We start from the raw sequence: 27,772 nt of genomic DNA on the forward strand, positions 1-27,772 counted from the left end.
TGCTAAATTCAGAGACAGAAAGCCTTTTGTCTTTGCCATGACAGGGGAATGAGTGTATGTATGGCTGAAAAATTTTCATGCAGTCTAGATTTATAAGCAGATCCAGGTTTTTTAAGGTTATGATTCACTCTTAAACATTTAATCAGCTGATGTAAGGGTGATCGATATTTCCAAAAAATATCACAATATTTTTTTTAAAACTTCCATGACAACATCACAGACAATATTCCACATTTTCAGATTTTTCATTTGTTTTTATGATTTGGTCAAACAAATATGTAACTTCAAAACAGTTGCTTTTTTAGTTTAATTTATAAACTGACATTGGAATAAGAAATATTTTCATAAATAAAATCACATAATATGTTTAGTGCATCAAAGAAAATATAAAATAGATCAAATATAAATGTAAACTAATTATAGCCAACAAAAAGCAGTTTGAAATCAGTTACCAAGTGTAACAAAAAAAAAAAACACAAATAAAATAAACTTGTAGTTCTACTGAACATTAGTTTTAGAAGATGTTAAAAAGTATTTCCCCCTCATGTTTTTTAAAGAACGCCTACATTATGTGCAAAGCTAAGAATTTTATTTTAATATGAAAAACAATCTTACTTTTAAAAATGCTCAACACCAAAATACATGTTACATAAAAAACTCTGCAGATAGTAAATGCTTGTGCTCACATTCTAATGATCTGGAACTCATTTTAACTGCTTAACTGAGGTCGGGCTTAACTGAGCCCAACCTCAGTTAAGCCCGGTATATATATATACATATATCAAATATATCAATATCATTTGATATTGTTATATTAATTTTTTTATTATTGTAAGCAAGATTATGTAGCACACCCCTAAGCGGATGAACAATCTCAGTTAAAATGCCGTTTTGAGTCATTTGTCTGCTATTCTATTTGCACTGTCTTTTCTAGTTTGTTTTTTTTTGCATTTGAAGCTCATTGGTTATGATTTCCAGAATGCAGTTTGAATATTTGCAATTTCTTCACTGGCATTGATATTTTTTCGCAGAATTGTATCTGACAGTTAAAATTGTGCCAGTGCTTGTGGTCACAAACTGTGTTAAGAAAGTGTGATGTAAACACTATCATTGGGGTGGTTAAATGTGGTCTCTTATGCGGTCATAGGTAGTTGCATAGCTAATTACCAGACATCAAAAAATAAGCTATTACAACCCTCAAGCTCCAAGCCAGAGTAGCATGATCAAAAACTGGAATAACTTCAGGATTACCGTAAAAGGTCAGTAAAGTTTGTGAGCAGCATGCTGATCTCTCTTCCTGCACCTGGAGCAAGAAACAAAATGTCACATAATAGTAAGATTTCCATTCTAGTAGTAAAAAGGAACTATTATATGTTTTATATACGTTTTTCAGCATCTGTAAGTGATCTAAGGTTAGTCTAGACTGGGGCATCCTTACACACATTAAAAGTAGCTCACTACTTGTGAGAAAGGCATACTTGCAGCTGTGGCATCAAATGAACCGGCTGACTTCAGAATAGATGGTTCAGAATTAGCTTTTTTCTTCTTTGGTGGAGATTTGTCCCGATATGAACGTGGACAATCCATCTGCAGCAAGGAGAAAAGATGAATACTTAAAGCTTGTCATGGCAGTTTTGTTCCTCTTAATCTGTCACTGTATCATCTGTCAAACATCTGAACGCACGTTAAAAACAGATTTCTCAAAATGGAATATCTAAGGTAAAGTGATGCATGGTTTTGAAAATATTTTACAAAAATAGTAAATGTGTGCATTGTATTCACATACAACAGACCCTTTTAATCGAATACCTCGAAATAAAATTCTCTCTCCCCCCCTCACCACTGCACACCATTTTCTACCTCGTTACATGCCTTGTTTAAAGTGAGCGACACCAGAGTATCTTGACCTATGCATGTAACCCCTAAGGCAGGGGTGCCCAAACTTTTTGAGACCAAGATCTACTTTTTCATTCACCAGCCGGCAGAGACACAAGACACAAAGTTATGAAAATTGTAAATGAAACTCTATTGACTAATTTTATATGCAAATACACATTAGTAACAGCACACATATTAAAGTGGTAGAAAATTTAACACAGTTTTGTCCTCATAGAGATTCTGATACTAGAAGGAGATTACTAGTTTCTCATAGCAGAAGCTTGTTGCAAACTTTAGGCCAGCAGGCGTAAATCAGTTATGGTAGATCTGAAATTTAGTTTTATAATCTAAATGTGAGAGATGGCAGACTAATAGGAGGAATCAAAGAGAACTGTTAAGTCAAAAGCACATCTTCTAAAGTTGGGATATTTTTCCTCCTGCAGGTAAAGGGAGTGTCACCTCAAGCCAGATGTTGGACTGGATTTTATTTCAGTGTCAATTGTGAATGTTAGCTCCTCATTTTCAGCAGTGGAGCTATGCAGGTTGAAAAAGCTTCTCATTTTGGATAAAGTCTCATAAACATCAACATGTAGTCAGTAAAGCTCCTCTCAAACTCTGGGCTCAAGGCAAGATTTTAATATTGGACAAGTAATTTAATTTCACATAATTGTTGTGGGAGGAGCCATTTATTTGCTAAATACTTCATTAAATGTCCCATTTGATGTTTGTTGTGAATGACACTCGCAAACAAGGTAATTAGACCAATTTTGTCGTTTATTGAACACTAAAATTACAGCGGCTATAATGCGCCATAGAAACAGTAAACAAAGGTAAAATAACCTGAACAAGTAAGCAACTCAAAACCACTCCTATTTTTTTACTTAGTCTGTACTTAGAGATTATGTTAAAAACATAACATTCAGTCCTCTACGATATTTTATTTTCAGTCTTTCTGTTTATTTTGCGATTATCTATAAGCGCTCGCCTGAACACAGCAGTGGTTGATTAGCTATTTTAAACTCCTGCTCTGCTAGTGATGTCAGAAATTCGGTCTGTGGATCACCTTTTTTTAATTGAACCGAAACGCACAGAATTGCGCAACACATTGTTGGAATAATAATTACTGTGATTATTAGTTTTGTTGGGTCATTAATTTGAACATGTTTTGTTGAGTTCTTCTTTTTTATCTTTAATAAATTTACAAACGTTTTGGATGTTAGTGAATATTTTGATAAGTGCGTCAGGAGAGGACCTGCTGGTCTCAGCCTCCTGGCAGCATTCAGCTTGTCTCACTGCAGAAATCAACTCAAAACCTTCCAGAGATCGACCGGTCGATCGTGATTGACATATTGAGCAGCCCTGCTCTAAAACATTCAAATGCTGCATAATGCTCAAGTGAATGCTGGTAAATTGCAAGCCGCACTTGCAATTTACGCTCTTTGGTTATGCTATTCGATCTGCATCCACTGAAAATACACCCTTGCAAGGTACAGTGTTTATCACAGAGCTAGAGTTGATTCAAGTGGCCTAAATATAAAGATCCCTGCCACATATTTTTTAGACACAACTTTTCTTTTGAAAACCTTGTATCCTTTTCCTATAATTTCAAAAGGTTCTCTGTGCTGATTTGTCACATAAAGTGTCAATAAACTTCGTAGTTGTAACAAAATTGCCAAGATATAAAAACTTGCATGAATATACTTATTTTATCCATCCATTGTTTATACCCGCTTGTCCCTGTATGAAATATACTCTTTCATGAGAAACTATCTGCCATATAGAGACAACTTATTAATAGGGCTGCAACTAATGATTATTTTAGAAATTGATTATTCTATCAATTATTAACAATGAGTAATCACTTATTCAGACAAAGAAATTGGCACATTCTCCAACTGAACCACTTAAATAAGTGGTTAAATTGACTGATGCCTCCCATCCCCCCTCCCCCTACCCTTTTTTTATTACCCCCTCTCCTTTCTTTTCTGTCTTTATTTTCCTTTTTTATTTTATTATCTTTATACTTGGTCTGTACATATTTTGTCCTGTTCAGTTATGTAAAAAAAACCAGACTCTTAGGAGGTGAATTATATGCCTTTTTCCAGCTGTTCACTCAGTAATTCTTTTGTATTTGTGTCTCCTTTTTTGTATGTCATGGAAAGGTTGTGTAATATGTGACATAAGTAGTAATTTTGTGACATAAATAGTTAGAATTCCTGTTGTAATGTCCCCTTTCCTCCTAATAAAAAAATATAAAAAAATACTTATTTAATATTTATCATTCCAAAAAATATTCAAATTTATTAGAATATTAGAAATATATTTTAAAAAATGCTATTAACCAAATAATTCAATTCATTTTATATAAGAAAACATTTTATTGCCTTAAATGCAATGCATTAGTGAACACTTATTTCTAACATCAACATGTGAAAGCTCAGCCTTTTCTGCTTGACTTAGGATCAAATACAGTGTAGAGCTAAGGTGCTTTGGATTAACCAATTAATAACTGGATAGCTAAATATGCTTAATAGAACATTTATTTTGAGGAATTTTAATGGGGTGAAGCTAAAACTATGCCAATGGAAGAGTTCTGGATAGAACAAATTTGTAAACAAAGAAAGGTAAAGTGTATATAACTTTTGTACAGTTTACGCTTAATTAGTACTGTAGGTGTGTTCTTTATTCAGCAAATGGCCTGTTTTTGAGTGTCCAATTAACAAATAATTGATTACTAAATTAGTTGACGATGATTTAAATAGTCATTTAATGACAATCTGACCGTTTCAGTTCTATTTGTTACAAACATTTCTTATTGTGTAAAACTTTTGAAGATTAACACTGAAGGCGTGACAAATCTGTGGAACGCACTGAAGTGTAACACTGTCACACAAACTAGCCTGTCTTAGTAAAATATTCATATAAAAATCATTTTATAAAAGAAAAATAAACTTTTTTATTGCTGTAATGCTGTAAATATTTCATTTCGGGAAATAGGTTAGTCTAAAATGTATGTCTTCTCAAGATAAGTAACATGGAAATTGGCTTCTTATTTTGATATATTGAGTACATGGTTGTGAGAAGATTCCTGCAGATAAGTAAACAGTTGGATGTGTGCATGAAGTGATATCAGATGTTCTAACCTCTTGGGAAGTTGTTTGGGTTGTCCCTTTGTTGCTGCTCAGCGTCTGTTTGGCTACTGCTGGTGCCATCAGTTTTCCTGCCATTGTTGCCATGTCTTTCATTACACTGTAGACAAGACATTTAGCAAGTCAGTGGCTATTCCTAACACTTCTATTACAAGTGATAGGTCACGTTTGCATGAGTTCAATGCAGCTAAACACAAACGTTGTAAGGTTCAGTGTAAAAAGTGCTAAATAAATGTATCTAGCACAGTTTCACTGAGCAATCGTGGAATATTAGTGGTTTTACTGATATATTGTGTTTAAGGATAAATGTCAAATATTATTTACATCCACTTTTACAGCTTAAATCTGTAACAATTATTATACCTCCATAAATATTACTGTACGTGTTAAAATATTATCTTATCGGTATGAGGACAACCAGAAGCTGCTTATTACACTTCTCAAAAGCTATAAAGTTGATTTGTATTAAACGACTTCATACTCATGCTTGTAATTTATCAGCAATTCTATTTTTTATTTCGCGACCTTTATTGCTAAGTATAAGCTAACAATATCCTGAGGAGGAAAAATAAATATTAGCAAAACAAGCTAGTCGCTAGCCTGTTGCTAATAAACTGCATAAAACATGTAACAACGATTGTTTACAGGTGACTACTCACAAGCTCACTCACAAGTGCAAAGGGTCTGTTTAAGAATTAAATATATTCATATATTATTGCGTTTTCATCCGCAGCCGAACTAGACGTTATTTTCTAATTAATTTTAGAGGGGCGCAAAACAACAGCGCGTGTCAACCGTGATGGATTCAAGAAAACGTCGGGCCAAAGAACTGTGCAACTTTTCTGTGGCTTTTAAAATTTAACCCATTAATGCCTGAATTCATATGCAATTGTATGGGCGGGCATTGGGGAGCATTGCTCTCTCACAGAGTCAATCGTTCTCCTTTTTTACCTCAGAGTGACCAACTTTCTATTATTTCTATCTCGATTTGATACAGTAGAGGTTCCAGCACTTCCCGTATATGTGCCCTTTGTTTCCCGCATTTTTTTTCAGTCTTTACAGCTGCTTAATCCATTGTTAACATGTCATAGGGGAGAGCTGCTGCTACTGTGCAGAGCGGCACGCCGGTGTATGTTAGAATCATGGCAGCAAACTAGCCAAAGGAAAAGAACTCTGCACAGTTTTATTCCTAAAATTAACCCGAGTGAGTTGAATAATGCTGTTGTAATGTTAGCTAAATGATGACTAGCTAATGCCAATATATCACGTTAAGCTTGTTAACAAGAATAGGCTACTAGTATTGTTGTCATCTATGTTCAAAAGTGGGTACTAGTGGTCATGTTCAGTTGAGCAACTTTTTTGAGAAAATAAAGGGTACTTATAAATAATTGTGTATGTTTTCCCCATGAAGAGACTTCAGATGTACCTTTTTGTAGTCTGAGCACTCCAACACTACCGTTGGACTGTTGTTTGTGGACACTGTGATTTCCTGTGAATTATTTGTTTATTTCACATTCGTTCGGTTATTAGTTTCGTTTCATGGAAACGCAAGCTCTCAAGAACAGTCTGTGAACGTGTTGTAGATGTTTCTCACATTCCCACAGCTCTTGAACGCAGCATCATTGGCATCACTTGCCAGTAGAAGGAGCTATTTCGAGCTCACCTAATCCAGGAGCCAAACATACACAAACATGGCGAAAATGCAGGCGGACAAGATGCTGTCCCCTCTCTGGTGTTCCATATGCTTCTTGGTCCTGGCGCTTTCCGGGGGAACCCCGTCGGTCCTCCATCTTCACCAAGAGCGACGCTACACCCTTCCTCAGAACAGAGGCTTTTTCACCGTTGGAGCGAATCTGGATGTATTCGCGCGAGATGGAAGAGGCGCCGCGGCTCCAGCGCTGCCTCTGGCCGCTCAAGTTGCGTCCGGTTCAGGCGCCCAGGGGGAGCATCGGAGCCGACGGAGCGCTGGCAAGTCGGCCATGCCGAAGGTTTACGGCCAGGTAAAGCAGCGCACGATGCAATCCGGTGAGGCTGGGGCAATCTGAGCTCCATGCATCATCTCACACTGTCCTTAGCTAACAGACGTGGACATTTCTCACCATTCTTCACCATAACCTCACATTACTCCAACTTGAATGTGGTAAAGAAATGTGTGTTTGTGCTGTTTAACCTTGCTCAGGGTAGTGCTGAGGAGGTTCATCTGGTGTTTGCAATGGTGCACAGTTCAGTGAACATGCACAAACCAGCAGCCTGCAAATGGCAGCCTGTTTAGAATAAGATAAACCAGTAAATTCAGATCTTACTAGAGCCCACTTACAATTCTACAAACATCAGAGTGTCTGCAGGTTCCTGTAATTAGCTGGAAGAGGGAAGCCTGGTGTTTTCTCAATAAAGAGACTTGTGGTGTTTGCAGGTGTGGACTGTTGGGTAACTAACAGTTGATTTGTTTTCCTGGGTGCTGAAGAAAATGCAGCACTGCAAGGATTTTATTGTCATCCAGCACTGAAAATACTGGAAGGAAAATGCCTTGGCAGAATGCTGTACAGGTATGCATTAAACAAGAGCTTGATATAATTGATACTTGAGTAATAGTTAGATCAGGACAAGGAAGTGATCTCATCCTGCCTTGGTCAGAGTAAAGCAAGCCTATGTTTGCTGAGGGGGTCCGCTGTGGGTTTGCATCACTGGAACATAATTATTAGGATTGGCGCAAGTCGTCAGTGATGCTAGCTTTGCTTTGTCATTCAATAAAGGCCATCCATTAGTCTGACATCCTGTGTGTGACTAGTGCACGCTCCTCATCTTCCAGGATGACACAGCTGTTGAGCAGGAAAACACTTTGAAGGAATGAGTGCAGTACCACAGCAGCATGCAAGTTCAGGAAGACTTTGAGAAAGAGGGCTGTGTTTTAGGGAACTCAGCTGAACTGATTCAGGGTGCTGCTGCTGCCATTTGGATGATTCCTGCAAGTTCTGGAATACAAGAGAATTCAGAGGCAAAACATGCATTAGAATATGAAAGAAGTTCCCTGTCTCATTCTCTAAAATGACCATTCTTCTAATTGTGAAACTACAGATCTCTACTTGCAGTTGATTAATTTAATAATGAACCATTTTGTAGAATATGTACATAAACAAAAACATTGAAGAACCTAAGCTCCTTCAAAATGCATAAACTGCTCTATCCCTTCTTGCTGAGTTTCACTAACCATGTTTCCATCAATATTTTTTATTTAGCACATATTAAAGCATTGCATCAAAAATGTTATATTACTCAATTTTGTGAAAAAGTAGTTCTTATGCTCATTGGAGTTTGTTTTTGGGTTGTTTGAAAGAGTTAATCCGCTAAAGGGAAGATGGAAAGACATTTGCTGAATAAGTTTTAATGTAACGAAAGCATCCATCCACTGACGGATATGCACCTTACCAGAGGCAAGAAGCTCTGAAAAATGTCCAAGTCCAAACCTTCAGTACAGAGGGGAGGACTCTGCGTTTTTCTGAGATGTGTGGTCTGTTCGAGTTTGCAACGAATTAAATTTTTTGTTGTTGTTGTTTTAAGTTAAAGTCGGATCTGTTACTCTGAGTGTTTCACTGACGGATCAAATGTATTCCTAAAAGATAAGTTTATAGTTTATGCATTTAAAAGCCAGAGAGCGGAACAATCACACCACTGGCACCTCTGTGCGTTGAAGCCTGCACTTGCCGCTGCTTAATCTCAGCACAGATCGTGCACACCTCCTTTCACTCAAACAGGACACAGGCTGACTTGTATGCCTGTGTCAGCCTGGCATACAAGGCTGACACAGGCATACAGATAACCTTGATAATAAGTTTATCAAGGTTATCAACCTTGATAACCTCATGAGGTTATCATAATCACAACCTTGTAATAATAATTCCTCACATGAACCCCTGTGAGGAATTTGGTTTCTTTAGAGAACTCCACATCAGGGTAAGGGTTTAAAGCCCGCCGCGTTAGCTCTGGTTGCTCAGCTCAATGTGGACCTCAGGAATAACTTGTACAGTAGTCGCGCTTTCAGAGGTGCTTGCTAAACAAGTGGTGAAAATGATTTATCTTTGTGAACAAAGAATTATATGGGGCATTTACATCTCAAAACGCTGCCCAGCGTGTGGCTCTGTCTTCCCTGTAAAGTTTATGTATGTGGTCCCGGTTGGTCGGTGCAGTATTGGTTATCGAACCGGTGCTAATCACTCATCATGCAGGTGCAGCCCGGTGACGAGCTTTCGTGCTCTCCTCGTAGTCATTCATCATGCTTGTTTTTATATTATTTTATTATTATTTTTCCGTTTAGACGATGCATCAAACCATATCAAATGCTTTGTGTACTTGGGTAGCCAGAGGCAAAGATCTGACAAACTCGTCACTTAAAGTTGGGCAACCACAACATTTTCTGTGTATTTAAAAACTCAACAGACACGAAATGGAAGAGTTACTAAAGCCACATTAGCTACCTTGAATTAAATCGTGTTGCAGCGGATTTAACTCATCATGCATCATGACTCATAAAGTCCAAGGCTTTATGAGGCCTTGAGCAGAATTTGATTTGAGGGCCGCTCTTGCTGCTAAAAACATCAACATCTTTAACAGCTTCTGTGTTAGATTTAGTGAAATCTGGGAGAGGGGGAGTAGTTTAATTGGCCAACCTAAAAAGCAATAAATTATAATTGCAGTTTACTAATTTGTATTTGTGAAGAAACACATCTCAAAGTCACAGATTAAACTCATAGCATCAGAGTGTAGCTGTGGTAACAAAACAATCTAACTATGAATATTGTTTTTTGAACTTTTACAAAGTAAACTCTCCACCTCCTTAAAATCTTAAATTTAAATGTTAATTTAAAATATTTAAATTTATGTATGCTGAAGCCATTAAATCAAATTTAGCAGCATTGATAATCTCAATAAATTAATGTTATATATCTGTCGTCTGTGTTAAAATATTAGCATTCATGGGGTCCCTGAAGGTCTGGGGGCCTGATGGAGCCACTGACTTAATTTGGATTAAACAGAAGTGCAATAATTGATATACATTTTAATTGTCTACTTGTTATTTTTAAGGCTAGTTGTAGGTTTTGCATTTCACTGGCGATGTCTTCCTGTAACATACGGAAGGCGTACATCTGAAAACCTTACTCCAGCTTACTTGTTGGAGTTCAGATTGATGTACATCACTGATTGTTATCTTGGGCAAGCCCTGCAAGCACCAAGTGTAAAATACCGTTTTCAATAAACTGGAAGCGACCAAGCCGCTTATCCCCGAATGTGGAAGCAGACATTCATTGGTTCAATATATATTTTCTCATTGATGATGCAAGAATTAAAAGATTTTTTTTATCATCATACCAGCTTGGGTTTGTGGTACGAAATTTGTACTCAGATCCCAGATTAAGAAACACACAAAAACATAAATAGATAAATAATTAAATACAAATAAATAAATGAACAACAAAGTCATTTAAGAGACATATTATATATAACTAATCTATGTGGAGAAGCTGCATTTGGTGCAGGCCAAATTTTTATTTATTGACTTAAATGTTTATTTATATATTTAGGCCTGTTGCGATAAACGATAAATCGATTAATCGTACAATAAATTAAAACTATCAACGTCATTTCAATTATCGGCATTATCGTCTCTTCCGGCCTTTTTCTCTCTCTGTTGATGACACCGAATGAAAAAAGGCTCAACTCCGGTGCTCTCCACTGACCCTCCCTTCCTCATTTCCTTAGTGTAAAGCCCATTTTTAAAGCCTGACAGACCACACATTAGCCGACAGAAATCCTAGGTTCGATCGGGTTCGTTCCTGCCGTGTGGTGTCCAACAGTGGGCACAAAATAATGGCTGCAAGTTCAGTGAACTAATTTTAAAACCAGACATTAATCAATGCTTTACTACAATCTACATGCAATGCATGTAGCTAGTGTCAGCGTAAAGTCCTGACTGAATGAAAATCATTATAACCTATTTACGTCACGTTAACGAAGAACAGCTGAAAAGTTACCAGGTTTATCAACTGCGGTAGCAATTTCGCCCCAACTCCTCCTCTTGTCATTTCTATATTCTTTGCATGTTGAATAAACATTAATGTTGTTTCCACATATCATCTCCAATGTCCGCTGGACTTCGGGTTGCGCCTTGTCAGCTGTTTGGGATTCCCCGACGTAATTTCCCCTCAGAAAACACGGAGGAGAATCCTCGCTTTCTGATTGGCTGCCTGTCACATTCAACAGGCTGCATTAACGCTCCCAGTCGGGGAAAACCCCTGATTTGGATCAGAGCGCCACGAAGATCTACCATAACACACCACACAATCTTAGAAAGACCAACGTTTTAAGATTGTCATAAGGGGAAAAATAGGAGCAAAAAATCATGTAGTGTGAACTATTGCATCAGGTAGTCGATGTGCCCGTCTTCTCTATTTTACTGATGGGCAACATAATATACAGACTTCATAATCTGCACTCTTTTGGTTGAATGCAGTATTTATTTCCACTTTGGCTTTATGTTGTTTAGTTTTTATCAAGTACATTTTTTGTTAATGGAGACTGAGAATCCATTTTGTTTTTGGTTGTTTTGTTTATCAGCTCCAGTGTTAAATATTCTTTTGAAAATAATGTGTATCTATCTTTGGCAGGAAATCACATGCATGATTACGTCATTTCCATTAAATCAGTGTAAAAAGGTCTTCAAACAATATTATCGTTTATCGCAATAATTTTTTGAGACAATTAATCGCTCAGCAAAATTTGCTATCGTGACAGGCCTATATATATTTATTTTATTCTATTTTGAATTTCATCTCTAAACAACAAATTTTATAAACTCTTCTGAACAGCTTGTAGTTTTCTTTTTTACAGTGCACTTTGCCCAGCCAGTTATATCTTTTATACCCATGTTAACGACGAGATTTGGCTTTTTCATCACAAACACATCTGCCAGCTATGTACTTCCACGATGTGCTCTGCCACGTATTTGTTGTGACCAGAATGATATAAAATTTAGTTTTCCAGTTTGTTCGCAAAGCTGATGCTACGTTAAGCATCAACTACAGCACAGCAGCCTGCTGTGTTCAGTCTATCTGCTCACCTGTGTAAATACGCCCACCGTGTTCACTCTGAACAAGGCAGAAGCTCCAGGAGGAGAAAGGTTGTTGTATTCCATGCATCTCACCAGTCATTTTAAGGATGCCTATTGGTCTCCCAAAAAAACCTAGACATTATCATCTTCAATGAAGTTCACCTGTAACGAACTTGAAAATTGGATGTTATGCTGCTAGCTCATAGCATTTGTCAACAACTCATAGGTTCAAGTGAGAGCGTTATGCAACACAAATAATCACCTGGATGAAACATTGTGTGCTAAATAATAAAACATAATTTAACAAATTTTCGAGGCAGATAATTTGTTTCTAGGAATTTTAGTAATTGAAGTACTCGAATCATTCGAGGAATCATTCCAGCCCCATTCTTCAATCAGAAATCCTCTGGCTGAACCTGGCTACGTTCTGGAGTGCAGCTTAAAGTGCCAAACATCCTGCTGCAGAGGCCATCCACCACAGACACATTCTGAGCTAGTGGTGAACTTGTGTGCTGCTGTAAGTGTTGGAGGAATCTGTAAAACATGGTGCAGTATGCGTCTGGGTTTTAAATTGGCCACAGGAATGTTGCAAAGTGGAGGTCTGTTGGCTCAGAATCTGAAGAACAGCTCTGCTGCTGCCTCTGATGTGTGGTTGTCAAACCACAGAGCTGGAATTGCCCAAGACCCTCCCTGTAATTCGCTGATGATCGCATGAGGAAGGGTCAGGTGCAAGTCAGCTGAGCTTGGAGAAGGCTCGCTAGTTGAACCACAAAGGCTGTGCACCAGCTTTTGAACCAATGAAATCAAGATGCTGTGTTGCATAAGAAACTAACTGTAGGCTACAATGGTATAAAATAGCTTCTCATCATCATCCTACCCCATATTCAACAGTAACACCCTCCAGAGTTTTTGCTCTACCACCAGAGCTCTGATCATCGGTCAATGAACCCTAATAATGTCATCTTGCTCCCAACAGTTTGCTGCAACGTGTGAAAAAGCCTTTTGTCTTCACAGCCAGTCTGATTCCAGTTCAGTCGTGCCAGGCTGCAGAGACTGCCTCCCCCCCTCTAGTCCTCTTCACCCGATATAAAATGCAGAAATTTACTGCTGCAGCAGGCCTTGGCTTGAGAGACGGCCCAGGCTTTTACCCAGGCATGCTGACGAGGCGGTGTGTGTCAGTGGAGTGGGGCCTTTGTGTGCAGGTAACACTTTGGCGACAGCATATGCCCTTGTTCCCCAGAATGTTTGCGTTGCTGTGACTACAGCATCACAAAAGGGCAAAACCACATTGATAAATCATCATTTACTTGCTGTGCCTCTTTGTTGTCCACCCACTCCCTGGACGAGAGCTTGATATTTCTAGTTACTACGTTGGTTTTATAGATTTTTCTTTTTTCAGGCTGCTGTGGGAAAAGATATTAGCGTCTTTGCCTTTTATGAGATTTATGTTTTTCTTTCCCCCTGTAAGACAGTGCTTCTCAATTCCAGTCCTCAGGCCCCCCTGCTCTGCATGTTTTAGATGTGCCTCTATTCCAGAACAGTTGATTGAAATGATTGCATGACCATTAAGTGCTGCAGAAACCTGTTGATCACCCATAGATTCAATCCAGGTGTGTAGCAGAAGGGAAACACCTAAAACATGCAGGGCAGGGGGGCCTGAGGACCGGAATTGAGAAACACTGCTGTAAGATCATGGCAGGAACACTGGTGTTAGATCAGCAAATGAAGCTGTGGAGAGCGGATCACGTCGGACCACAAAAACCTATGTCAAAAAAGCTGTGTGTTATTTCTGGAGGAGCAGAAAGACTTTGGAAGAAAAATTAAGCTCTTTCAGGGATCTGCCCCCTCTTGGAGTCATCCATAAAAGATTAGTGAAGAAGAACTCTGAGAGATGAGATAGCCGAGATAGCCAAGCAGTGACAAGAATGATGAAATAGCCCATTTATTTGTATTGATCCATCTGCATGATGGGAGGTGCACACAGGAGGTTTTGGTGTTTTGGCTTGTCATTGCAGTATTTACTGTTTGCATGGAAACAGACATGCAGGCAAAATTATAGGTACGCCTCTCAGGTGTTAATGACATGGCCATGGAAAACTACAGATCGATTTTCCTTTTTAAGTGAGCTGGGTGCGTTACAAGTCAGTCTGCTGTGGTATGAAATTACAAAAACAAAAAAGTTCAAATTTTCTACTTCCACCTGTTATATTTTTCTTTTTGCCCCCCAAAAATAAATAAGTAGGGCTCCACCAATTTTAAAAATATGGCCCAATATGGATATCCAATATTAATATTGCTGTGATGGCCAATAATTGATCTTTACTGATATTACATATATTTCCCTGCTCTTGTAACTGCACTGAAAGACAACCACACCACTGATCTATTCTCTTTGCTAGAGGCAGTTGGGAGGAAGTTATAACATTATAATCTCTCCCCGTTATAACTGTCCTAACCCCTCCGGAAACACATATTAAACTGCGGCCGCTCAAAATAGATTTGACCTAAACAATGAGCTGCTGGCAGTATTAAAGTCTGATATCGTGGCGAGTAAATTCAGAAAAAAGTATACAACGCTCCTTAGGGTCGTGTACAAGGTAAACACAAACGTATTGTTCAGAGGTACTTTGCTGATATCCACATGGACAGGAAAACACGAAATGCCAAAAAACATCAGATGCCAACTGGGCTAATGCTATAAGCTAATGCTATGACACTGATGTGTGAAAACAATGTGTAATGGTCAGAAAAGCACCGATAAGTAGAACGGTGAAGTAATAACGTTCTTGGAGCGTCCAGGCTGAACAACATAAGCTAACGGTATCTGTTTAAATATTTTCACCAATAATGGTGTTCTGTCCCTCCAAGCTCTCTCATCGAGAGTTCTCCAGCAGTACCAGTTAATTCAGGAAAATGTTAATCAGCTGGCTGCTCTGTCGACTACTTAACAGTGAAGCAACAAAACAAACCAGTTTACTCCCCTCCATTATTCCTCTGTTTACTTGTAAAAACAGTGAAACGTTATCTTACACAGTCTGGAGATGTGTTTGGGGTCATTGTCGTGTTGAAAAATAAATGATGGTCCATCTAAACGCAAACCGGATGAAATAGCATGCTGCTGCAAGATGCTGTGGTAGCTATGCTGGTTCAGTATGCCTTCAATTTTGAATAAATCCCCAACAGTGTCACCAGCAAAGCACCCCCACACCATCCCACCTCCTCCTCCAAGCTTCACGGTGGGAACCAGGCATGTAGAGTCCATCCGTTCACCTTTTCTGCGTCACACAAAGACACGGTGGTTGGAACCAAAGATCTCAAATTTGGCCTCATCAGACCAAAGCACAGATTTCCACTGGTCTAATGTCCATTCCTTGTATTCTTTAGCCCAAACAAGTCTCTTCTGCTTGTTGCCTGTCCTTAGCAGTGGTTTCCTAGCAGCTATTCTACCATGAAGGCCTGATTCACACAGTCTCCTCTTAACAGTTGTTCTACGTAGAGATGTGTCTGCTGCTAGAACTCTGTGGCATTGACCTGGTCTCTAATCTGAGCTGCTGTTAACCTGCGATTTCTGAGGCTGGTGACTCGGATGAACTTATCCTCCGCAGCAGAGGTGACTCTTGGTTTTCCTTTCCTGGGGCGGTCCTCATGTGAGCCAGTTTCTTTGTAGCGCTTGATGGTTTTTACGACTGCACTTGGGGACACTTTCAAAGTTTTCCCAATTTTTCGGACTGACTGACCTTCATTTCTTAAAGTACTGATGGCCACTTGTTTTTCTTTACTTGGCTGCTTTTTTCTTGCCATAATACAAATTCTAACAGCCTATTCAGTAGGACTATCAGCTGTGTATCCATCTGACTTCTGCACAACACAACTGATGGTCCCAACCCCATTTATAAGGCAAGAAATCCCACTTATTAACCTGACGGCACACCTATGAAGTGAAAACCATTTCAGGTGACTACCTCTTGAAGCTCATCAATAAAATGCAGAGTGTGTGCAAAGCAGTAATCACAGCAAAAGGTTGTTACTTTGAAGAAACTAGAATATAAGGTGTATTTTCAGTTGTTTTACACTTTTTTTGTTTAGTACATATTTCCACATGTGTTAATTCATAGTTTTGATGCCTTCAGTGTGAATCTACAATGTCAATAGTCATGAAAATAAAGGAAACTCATTGAATTAGAAGGTGTGTCCAAACCTTTGGTCTGTAATGTCTGTAATGTGTATATACAGTATATATACACATTATATACACTGCTCAAAACAATAAAGGGAACACTTAAACAACACAATATAACTCCAAGTAAATCAAACTTCTGTGAAATCAAACTGTCCACTTAGGAAGCAAGACTGATTGACAATCAATTTCACCTGCTGTTGTGCAAATGGAATAGACAACAGGTGGAAATTATTGGCAATTAACAAGACACACTCAATAAAGGAGTGGTTCTGCAGTTGGGACCACAGACTACTTCTCAGTACCTATGCTGTCTGGCTGATGTTTTGGTCAGTTTTGAATGTTGGTGGTGCTTTCACACTCGTGGTAGCATGAGACGGACTCCACAACCCACACAAGTGGCTCAGGTAGTGCAGCTCATCCAGGATGGCACATCAATGCGAGCTGTGGCAAGAAGGTTTGCTGTGTCTGTCAGCGTAGTGTCCAGAGGCTGGAGGCGCTACCAGGAGACAGGCCAGTACACCAGGAGACATGGAGGAGGCCGTAGGAGGGCAACAACCCAGCAGCAGGACTGCTACCTCCACCTTTGTGCAAGAAGGAACAGGAGGAGCACTGCCAGAGCCCTACAAAATGACCTCCAGCAGGCCACAAATGTGCATGTGTCTGCACAAACAGTTAGAAACCAACTTCATGAGGATGGTATGAGGGCCCGACGTCCACAGATGGGGGTTGCGCTCACAGCCCAACACCGTGCAGGACGCTTGGCATTTGCCAGAGAACACCAGGATTGGCAAATTCGCCACTGGCGCCTTGTGCAGGTTCACACTGAGCACATGTGACAGACGTGACAGAGTCTGGAGCAGTGTTGTATAAAGTACTGAAATCTCAGAGTCAAGTAAAAGTACAAGTACCTCTCCAAAATATGACTTTGGTAAAAGTCGAAGTCACTGACTGAAATGTTACTTGAGTTAAAGTCTTAAAGTATCTGAAACTTCTTGTACTTAAGTATGGAAATTACTGTAAAAATGGATGTACTCAAGTAATGTAATGAAAAGTACAAGTAAAAAGTAAAACAAAGCAAATGCAGTTTGAATGACATTTTTTATATTTTGGTAAACTTGTCAAATACACTTAAAATAATGTACACAACCAAGTGTAGGCAAAATTAAACCTGCTAATAGATATACCTGCAGGCATCATTTAGTGAAGAAAATTAGGTGCTTTCCCTATAGCACAAGGTTAACTTAACCTGCTTTACAACTGAACCAGCTTCTTAGTATACCCTCCAGGACAGAAAATACAAAGTTTTTGTAAGCCTTAAGTTTTCCCTTCAAGTAAGGTCAGTGCTGAAAATGAGAAAAATAAATAGTACAGAAAATGCGGCCAACATGAAGAAAAAGATCTGTTACGATTACTCTACTTCACAAATCAGTGAATCAGTCAATGCTACAGTCAGTAGGTGGTGCACACAACTGGTCATTATGCAAAAGAAAAAAAGAATTGGGAAGGAAATGCAGCTTATTGGCATCTGTAAACCTGGTTTTGAACTTGCATGCCTTTCCTATATTCGTTAAATTTAGTCTAAATTGCTATCGCTATGGCTTCTGTCCCCCCTTGAACAGAGGAGTCTAGGTAGCCTGCTACAGTCAACATTAGACCTAAGCTAAATACACCACGTGTGGAACTGAAACAATGCCAAACAAAGTTCATTTATGGTCAACGTTTCACAATACAGTAGTGCCTAGTGACCAAGCTATAGTTACTGAAACAGGAGGATTATAACCATTTCATAAGAAGTTACCTCGATGTGTTTCTTCAAGTTGGACGGGGAGTTTTTGTAAGATAGAATTTCCACATCTTCGGGCAGGAATAACATAAACTGCATGCGGTACGACGAATCTTTAACACCCACGAAAGAGTATATTGTGTTTAAATAAGACCATGGGCTCTCATCACCAGCTGGTGGTTTCCCTGGAGCCGTGTCCGACGTAGTTGCAGTCGTTGTGGTCTCCGTCTCCTCCTCCATGTGGCTGCGGCTGATTGCGAGACTTGCTTTGTGTTTAATGGGAGAAGCGAAACAGGTGTATCCTATTGGAGGTGATGAACAAGCCCAGGCAAGTAGGCTACGGACTTTGTTCGGTAGCCTACTTGCTACTTGCTAATCAGTAGGTGGGGTCAAAACACTTGCGTTTCTCTCTCTCGCTTTTTTGTAACGAGTAACTAAACCACACATTGAAAATGTATCGGAGTAAAAGTACGCAATTAAGTTCGGAAATATAGTGAAGTAAAAGTGAAAGTCATCAAAAATTTTCATACTCGAGGAAAGTATGAAGTACTCCAAAATATACTTAAGTAAAGTAGTGAAGTATTTTTACTTCGTTACTATACAACACTGGTCTGGAGACGCCGTGGAGAGCGGTGTGCTGCCTGCAACATCCTTCAGTATGACCGGTTTGGCAGTGGGTCAGTAATGGTGTGGGGTGGCATTTCTTTGGAGGGCCGCACAGCCCTCCATGTGCTCACCAGAGATAGCCTGACTGCCATTAGGTACCGAGATGAGATCCTCAGACCCCTTGTGAGACCATATGCTGGTGCGTTTGGCCCTGGGTTCCTCCTAATGCAGGACAATGCTAGACCTCATGTGGCTGGAGTGTGTCAGCAGTTCCTGCAAGATGAAGGCATTGAAGCTATGGACTGGCCAGCCCGTTCCCCAGACCTGAATCCGATTGAGCACATCTGGGACATCATGTCTCGCTCCATCCACCAACGTCACGTTGCACCACAGACTGTCCAGGAGTTGGCGGATGCTTTAGTCCAGGTCTGGGAGGAGATCCCTCAGGAGACCATCCGCCACCTCATCAGGAGCATGCCCAGGCGTTGTAGGGAGGTCATACAGGCACGTGGAGGCCACACACAATACTGAGCCTCATTTTGACTTGTTTTAAGGACATTACATTAAAGTTGGATCTGCGTGTAGTGTTATTTCACTTTAATTTTGTGTGTGGCTCCAAATCCAGGCCTCCATTGGTTAATAAATTTGATTTCCATTGATGATTTTTGTGTGATTTTGTTGTCAGCACATTCAACTTTGTACAGAACAAAGTATTCAATGAGAATATTACTTTCATTCAGATCTAGGATGTGTTAATTGAGTGTTCCCTTTATTTTTTTGAGCAGTGTATATATATATATATATATATATATATATATATATATATATATATAAAATATAAGCCGCATGGTTCAAAGCGTGGGGGAAAAAGTAGCGGCTTATAGTCTGAAAAATACGGTAATGAAGAAAGACATTTCCAGGGAAGGCATACTACATTAGCTGTCGCGTCAAGATCAAAGTTACATCTTACATGTCCGATGTTTAGAAGCTGTCCAGTGCTGTCCGTAAACAGAAATCACATTAACACAATCCTGTGTTCTTAAAGCACCATTATATAACACAATAGTCACGTGGTGCGTCATTTCTTCCAGGATGCACTTTGATACATATATTTAGTAACAAAGTGGTCGTTTTTATAAATTGATTAGTGATTTTTGTATATTGCAATGACGCCAACGCCGCAGATGTAGTCCCACTAAACTGTGTTCATTAGAATAAGTACGAGCTGCTATTCCTGAGGCTGTAGCTCACGCCTCTAACAAACCGGTACACTCCACTGATAGCTTCATTACTATCCCAACTCTGAATGCTCTCCTCTTCCGGTCCTGGCAATGCCACTCCACCGATCCCCCGCCCACATGACAGGCCTGTCACATGTGAGTGGAAGTCAGCAGAGTCAGACAGGGGAAGCCCATAACACCCTTGTTACGGCCCCTGGCCTCTTGAGGCTGTGCAGGCTCTTTGTTTTTTTTTCTATTATGCAGGATCAGCTGTGCGGGCACAGCTTTCTGATTGGCTGCCTAGAGGCTGCAGGAGAGCAGTTCCCCCATTGGAGCAGCAAAGCCAATCAGACGTTGATGAGACCACCTTCACCACATAAAAGACGTCTGAGTTCATTCCTCCAGTGGGGCAGCTAGCAGGAAGAGGTTGTGTGAAGCTGACCCCCACCTTCCGTGTTTGGTGACTGTTTTGGACAGTTTGAACAATTTTGTTCTTGCTTATTTTGCTAAGTGGTGAATCTGCTTTAGATACATCTTGAACAAGCTAGAGGCTTGTGTTTGGGAGGTTTTGGTGCTCCCTTTTGTCCTTTCTTTTGGGTTGTTTTGAGTTACTTTAGACTGATGTGTTTGAACATCTTGTTATTTAATTTGCACTCTGATTTCTGAATTTGTTGGTCCTTTACTTTTGTTTAATTGGGTTAAGTTGTATTGTGTTTTGGTTCTGTGAAAACCTTCTTTTTGTAGTAAATCATTTTTCCATTCCATCCAGTTTTTTTCTCTGGACACATTTTTATGTTACCGCCCCTGGACCCCTAGACCATAGGGGGCGTAACAACCCTACACATAACAATAAGGATCACAATGCAACATATAATAAATACACATAATCATATGGACCCCAGCAGTACTAAAACACAGAATCGTTGCACTAAATTTAGAATGACACAAAGCTATATTATTGTGTTTTGTTGCTCAAGTCCGAGGATGGTTGTGTGACAAAAGAGAAGAGGATACTGCTATGTCTTACCATTACACTGACTTGCTTTGCATTTGCGTAGAAATCACACTTAAACTGTGTTAATTTAATTTTATATACTTTACCTTTTCAAAAGGCTACTGCTTTATTTTTATAACTTCAGGTTCCGTTTTATTGCACTCCGTTTGTTGCCAAGATAAGGGGCACGTTATGCATGTTCCGTTTTTTTTTTTTTTTTTTTGTGTATGTTGTTTTTTCGATCACACACTTAATGGTGATTATTTACAAAGAGCGATCATTATGCAAACTGCATTTGGGAGCAGATTTCCCGAGTTCCAAAAGTTAAAAAAATGACATTGAAAAATCTGATTTCTTTATTGCATTTCTTTAATTTTATCAATGCAACGAAACATAATACATTAACAAAAGAATAGTCATGTGGTGTGTCATTCCTTCCAGGACGCACTTCAGGGAAAATAAACATTTATGTATACACTTAATCATTTTGATAATAGGCTAATATAAACATAAGGCTTTTAATTTTTTGCTGCTCCAGACAGATTTTTTTTTTTTTTATCCGATATGGCTATTTCAACATTTTGGGTTGCCGATACCTGGCTTAGGTAATTGGGACCCCCTTTAAGTGGTCCACACATCACGATTTACATCAGTAAAATTGTTTTCAGTCCATACAATGATAGTGAAGAAAAAAAGACTACAGATTAAAATATATTAATCATGATAATTTTGTTATTGCAATAGTCAACAATTTCCAACAATAGTCAACAATGGAAGGCATGTTGGTGGAATTGAGGAGGTTTTCAAAGTATTCTGCCCACTGGCACAAAACGTCCTGAGTCGAGGACGTTTTGCACACCATCCCCCCTATAAAGAGTGTTGGTGCTGTACTGCTTTCCCCTCTTGAGATGCTGGATAGTGAATCAGAATTGCCTTGAAGCCGTGCAGAAGATCACAAAATTACACAAAAACTGGTCGAGCTCTTAACGCACAGTATTAAATATATTAGAGTTTCTTAAATTCATATCTGATTTTTATTTTTGTTTCGTATTTGTGTCTTGCAGGCCAACTTGAATGACTCTCATAATCAGATGGTGGTACACTGGGCTGGTGAGAAGAGCAACGTCATTGTAGCCTTAGCCCGAGATAGCACGGCAGCCACTGGGCCCAAAACCAGTTCTGTAAGTACTCATACAGCACAGTACTATTTCATCTTCCATGCATTCAACCTCTGCTGCATGGCATTTACTGACTTCATTTTTGCTCACCCCTAAAAATATCTACTTAACAGACCAAGATCTTTCATTTAAAAAAATAGACACTAGTGGGGACAATTAATATCAGTGTGGTTTTGGACAGACATGGTTCTCCCAATCTGCCATGGTTGGGCGAACTCCCATGCTCCCTCTGGGACCCTGATAAGGCTGTGTAGCTGGTTCAGTGTTCCACGACCAGAACGAAAACCACACTGCTCTTCCTAAATCTGAGGTTTGACTATCCAATGGACCCTCTTCTCCAAAACCCCTGAATAGACCTTGCCAGGGAAGCTTAAGAGCTTAAGACCCCTCTGTAGTTGAGCGCACTCTGTAGTCTCCTTTTTAAATAGAAAGCCCACAATGGTCTGCCAATACAGGGGAACCTCCCCCAATGTCCATGCAATATTGCAGAGTCACGTCAAAAAACACCCTACAGCATCCAGAGCTTTAAGGAACTCTGGACGAATCTCATCCACCCCCTGGGGCCTTGCCACTGAGGAGCTTCTTAACCACCTCGTCAATCTCAAGACCAGAAATTGGAGAGCCCAATCCAGAGTCCCCATGCTCTGCTTCCTCAGTGGAAATCATGTTGGTGGGATTGAGGAGGTCTTCAAAGTATTCTACACACCGGCACAAAACGTCCTGAGTCGAGGTCAACAGCACACCATCCCCACTATAAAGAGTATTGGTGCTGTACTGCTTTCCCCTCCTGAGACGCTGGATAGTGATTCAGAATTGCCTTGAAGCCGTGCAGAAGTCATTCTCCATGGCCTCTTCGAACTCCCATGCCCATGTTTTTGCCTTAGCAACCATCCAAGCCACATGCCACTTGGACTGCCGGTACTCAATAGCTGCTTCAGGGGTCCAACAGGCCAAAAAGGCCCAATAGGATTCCTTCTTCAGCCTGACAGCATCCTTCACCAAAGATGTCCATTGGGTTTAAGGGTTGCCACGACAGGCACTGACAACCTTGCGGCACAGCTCCACTACTCCGCTGTCATGCATGTTTTTGATGAGGCAAGACTCCAGCACAGCTGATTCATATGATTCCATTACCTCCTTTGCAATCCTGCAATTGCTGCAGAAGCTACTTAATCGCCTGTTCATTTAACCGAGGTGTGCAGCAGCAGGCCCTGAGGACCAGGGTTGGGGACGCCTGATCTACAGCAGTCGTCCTCAACCCCTGGACCGGTACCAGGCTGCACAAGAAATAATTAAATATTTCCGTTTTAAGTATTAGCTGAGTCTGAAGGATCTTTTATTTTGAAAATCCTTTAACCGGATTCTGTCGGTCACGTCTTGCATGCCAACGTTGAGCCCACAAGCAGCAAAATGAGTAAAAAACAGATCAGATGTCTTTGGAAAGTTTCTTTGTGATGGGCAAAAGCCCCAGAGAAGAGACATGAGAATTTATTTATCCCGGTAGGTGATTCCAACAGTCCAAGCCTGCTCTGCATGATATGCGGCAACCGGCACGCTAATGAGGGAATGAAGCCTTCAAACTGTTTCTCCACTTAGAGACCATAAGCAACACACCTTGGGTGTTATTGTCTCATCACTCCCAGATGGGACCGTCTCGTTGCAGAGAAACATGCTCAGGGCTCCCATTAATTTGCCGTTATTCAGAGTAAAAATTTTCATGAAAATAAAATGTTTGTTTTGTGCCGCATCTGTATCTTATTTTGAAGGTGTAAATGTTACCGTAGCGACCAGAGTCAGAGAGTGTTAGGGCAGTGGTAGAGATGAGAGGAGCAGAACTTGTGAGTCTTAAGTTTGGTTCAATCGTGCCGTGTGAATCACACCCCTCTCTGGGTACTGTGTACCCACACTAAATCTTTTAGTGGCATGCAGTACCCGACCATAATGACTTACTTTCATCCCTGGTAACGACATTGCAGACTGAAACCTAAAGCCATTTACAAATATGTTTACAAGCTGCCTGTCATGTAAATAATGTAAGTGGACATGTAAGTAATACAGCAGCTTAATGAAAGCCAGGTATAAAATAAGTTAAACAAAGCTTACTGTAATTTTAGTCAAAATAAAACAGATGAAACGAAACTTCCAAAGGTAGGATGTATGAATAAGAAATCTGCTGAGTAAGCAGTATGTGACATAGTATCGATGTGCACAAGCGCATTACCACAAGGTAGGACGCTTTGATGGGTAGCGCCGATAGAACACCAGGTCTGTGGAAATGGGATTACTTCAAAGTAGAGCTGAGCCAGACTGGGTCAAGTAGACCGGAGCTGCTAAAGTAGAGCCAGTGTTAAAGGGACAATAGATGGTCATTAGCCAAACTTGCTGTACAACACTAGTAGTAACTGCAGAAAAAGGGAATCATTGTTCTAAAGCTGCACACAGTGAGGCTTTGGTATGGGCCTTAAAATCCTGATTGCCGTGTTCCTCTTCAGGTCTACGTTTCGTACAACTATGGGACAACTTTCATACCAGTGTCGGCCAACTTCCAGCTCTCCGAAGCGAAGGCCAAGAACGGCAGTAAACAGGTCATCTCTCAGTTCTACCACAGTCCTGCAGACAACCGCAGGGTGAGTCACTAATCTTCTCTTACTGTGGCTGATATATTCACAACAAACTTGGAAGCAGCCGCGTCATTTTGCTTGCATGCCATGCAGCATTTCATGCGCATCAGAGTTGCCATGGGTGCCCATGTATGTCCGTTTGTGTGAAGAAGTTTTCTTGCACTTTTTTTCCTGCACTTTTTTAGCAACAAAGCAGTTCAAAGTGCATTATGTGTCATCAGTATGGCCATTTATCTTGTATAACATTCATGGTACTTTAGGAACCATGAATAAAATAATTCATCCATCTTTTTTTTCTGTTTTAAGAAATGAAAAAACTACAACAATTTAACTTCCTATGACTTAATGTGCAACCTTGAAAGACCAACTGTATTGATAGAAAAAAACTGAAAAACTAAAAGCAACTTGCATGAATCTGTTTGCTTTTGGCTTAGTCATGCACAGAGTTTGCTAACCATTAGTGCAGATTGAATACTGATTGAAATATTTTGCTCTCCCTGAGGGGGAACTTCTTAATTGTTCCGATACATTTTAAGCATTTCGATAAGGCATTAAATGTTTGGTCAGTGATCCCTTTGGTTCTGGATGCTGTGCTCCTAATTTTCTACTTTCTAACAGCTGGTATGATGAATAACCATGGTAACAAGGCATTGTTTTAGAACTAGGAGAAACTGATTAGTATCTCAAAAGCTCAAATACAAGTGCATCTGGAAAGTATTCACTTTTCCCCTCCATCTTATATTCAGTCCTTATTCCAAATTGTATAAAATTATCCTCTTTCTTCAAAATTTTATTCAAAATTTTGATTCTCCATTATCACCTTGTGGAAATGTTCTCATTGCAAATAGAAAACTTAGGAAACCAAATTTCTTTAAGTATTTACAGTGTTGCCCTAATACTTTGTTGATCGACCTTTGCTAATAACAGTTGCAGTCTCCATCTTAGCTCAACTGTCTTTAGGCAGTTACATCCACTCTTCTCTGCAGTTCTTCTCCATTAGGTTGAGAAGAACTGCAGGGAGACATATGTCAGTCATGTTTAGTCATGTTTCGATCTCGCCAGAGTAGGTCAGTCAGATTCAAGTCTGGAGTCTGGCTCAGCCCCTCCTGGATCTCCACAAGGTAATTTTGGATCCTTCCACAGATTTATGACTTAATATAATCCTATCTACAGACAGATTTTTGATCTCATTTTTGGTGTTTGACCTCTGACCTGTTGTCAACTGTGGGACCTCATAGAAACAAGTGTTTGCCTTCTCAAATCAAGCCCAATCAACTGAACTGGACACAGTTGAACTCCATTTAAGTTATAGAAACATCTCAGAGATTATCAGTTTTTTCCCTTCATAACTACGGCAGTTAATATTTATGTAAGTGGGACCTCTTGTTTTTCTGTTTTTTATTTTTTGCTTAGTTTCTATTTATTTTTAACAATAAATATTGACACTTTTTCATAGTTACATTCTTCTTTCTCTTGCAGCTATATACATTCCACATTATAAGTTGACAATAGAAAACAAGGTGGCAATAACACTGTGAAAGTTATAGAACTTTTGACAAAAATGATGACAAAATAGGGATGGAAACAAAACAAGATAAATAAAAAACAAACAAATCCCATCTGACGTAAGGTGGTGTGCACATTCTTGTTGGTTTTTCTATTTTCAGTAAATAGAAATGGGGTATGTACCAGGAAACTGACTCTGTCCAAATGGAACACATCAACACCATCACACAGTCCGACTTTCTACCAGGACAGCCAGAGACTTAAAGAGGAACAGCAAAAACAAATGAGGTGGATGAGCAGAGCTGCTAACAACTGTGTGTATCATCCAGGACATGTTACTGTGGAATATCGTTTCTGCTGCCTGGATATTGAGACGTTAGCATGTGATGATAGCTATGACCGTCATACAGCAACAATTTTCTTCTTGAGATTGGTTGCAAAACTGACTTCTTTTGGAGATCATCCATAACGATTCTTTGAATACGCTTGAATGACATGACTTATGACAACATTTCATTTCCTTCTGGGGAAAAGAAAGCATTGTTGAATTTAACTGAATTTCTACTTTATGCTTGTACAGTGGTTCTGTGTGATCATTTGAACTATTAGTATATGATGCTTCTCCCTCTAACCCAGGTTTTTTGGGGAGTTTTGCCATTATTGCAAACTATATTGCAGATTAAAATCTAATGCTCCGTCCTCACTCCTCCTTAGTATCTGTTTGTGGACTCCACCAACAACTACTTGTGGAGCACATTTGACTTCTGTAAGACGGTGGAAGGCTTCTCCGTCCCGTTCAGACCCACTGACCTGCTGCTTCATCCAAGACGCTCCAACCTGCTGCTGGGATACGATGGCTCCCATCCCAACAAACAGGTAGAGCCTCTTCTTGCTCTCCAGGTTTTAAATCCTCTCCAGGTGTTGGCTTATTTCCGAGTTGACTTTCTGTGTAAATACTGCCCTGTGTACATTATTGGTGCGCTAGCACAGCTAAGTTATTCTGCAAATATATATATTTTACAAAACAAAGGATTTGATGCTTTGGTTTCAGCCGCTAGTATGACTTCTCTGTACCATAGCTGGTAAATCTTCCTTACTGGAAAATTTTAATAGGTGTTAGCTGCTGATGTTTCCTCAGTATCTGCATTCCCATTAACCATAAAATTGCACAAATAGAAATTACAAAAATTTGCTTTCTGCGCAAGGAAGAAGTGGATTTTTTTGATGTAGGTGTATTTCGCAAAACTGCAATGGAAACACTTTTTTCGCATTGCACAAATCACATTCCAGATGTTACTGCTGATGAAAAAGACGAAGAAGGCGACAGGAAGTGGCAGAAGGTTGATGATTTGTTTTTGCAGCTGGCTCTATCAGAGCTCTCACAGCATCACACATTTCATAAAAAGTTGTTTGTCATTCCAGCATGCTGAATCCATAGCTCTTCTGTAAAATCATCAACTACAATTTCCCCAAAACACCACATACATAGCCGCTCCCAATAAAGGGGTTTATTGCTCCAATGCCTAAATAAGATGCTGATGGATCGCTGAATAGC

At 39.7% G+C, this 27,772-nt stretch overlaps 1 protein-coding gene across 4 annotated transcripts in view; it reads left to right on the plus strand.

Moving 5' to 3' along the window:
* The first annotated feature begins 6,643 nt into the window (after nucleotides 1–6,643).
* Nucleotides 6,644–27,772, plus strand: part of sorl1 (sortilin-related receptor, L(DLR class) A repeats containing) — a 195,780-nt gene continuing 174,651 nt past the window's right edge. For 2 of the 4 annotated variants that reach the window (XM_027999185.1, XM_027999186.1), the window contains exons 1-4: nucleotides 6,647–7,027; nucleotides 21,977–22,093; nucleotides 24,583–24,717; nucleotides 26,932–27,093. In XM_027999185.1, the coding sequence (XP_027854986.1) occupies nucleotides 6,719–7,027; nucleotides 21,977–22,093; nucleotides 24,583–24,717; nucleotides 26,932–27,093 (723 nt within the window). In that variant the 5' untranslated portion in view covers nucleotides 6,647–6,718. Of the gene's footprint in view, nucleotides 7,028–21,976; nucleotides 22,094–24,582; nucleotides 24,718–26,931; nucleotides 27,094–27,772 lie in introns of all 4 variants that reach the window. The other 2 variants (XR_003593165.1, XM_027999187.1) reach the window with 2 other exon arrangements.

This window comes from Xiphophorus couchianus, chromosome 18 (genome assembly GCF_001444195.1).
Source record: "Xiphophorus couchianus chromosome 18, X_couchianus-1.0, whole genome shotgun sequence".
In the NCBI taxonomy this organism is placed as follows: Eukaryota; Metazoa; Chordata; class Actinopteri; order Cyprinodontiformes; family Poeciliidae; genus Xiphophorus; species Xiphophorus couchianus.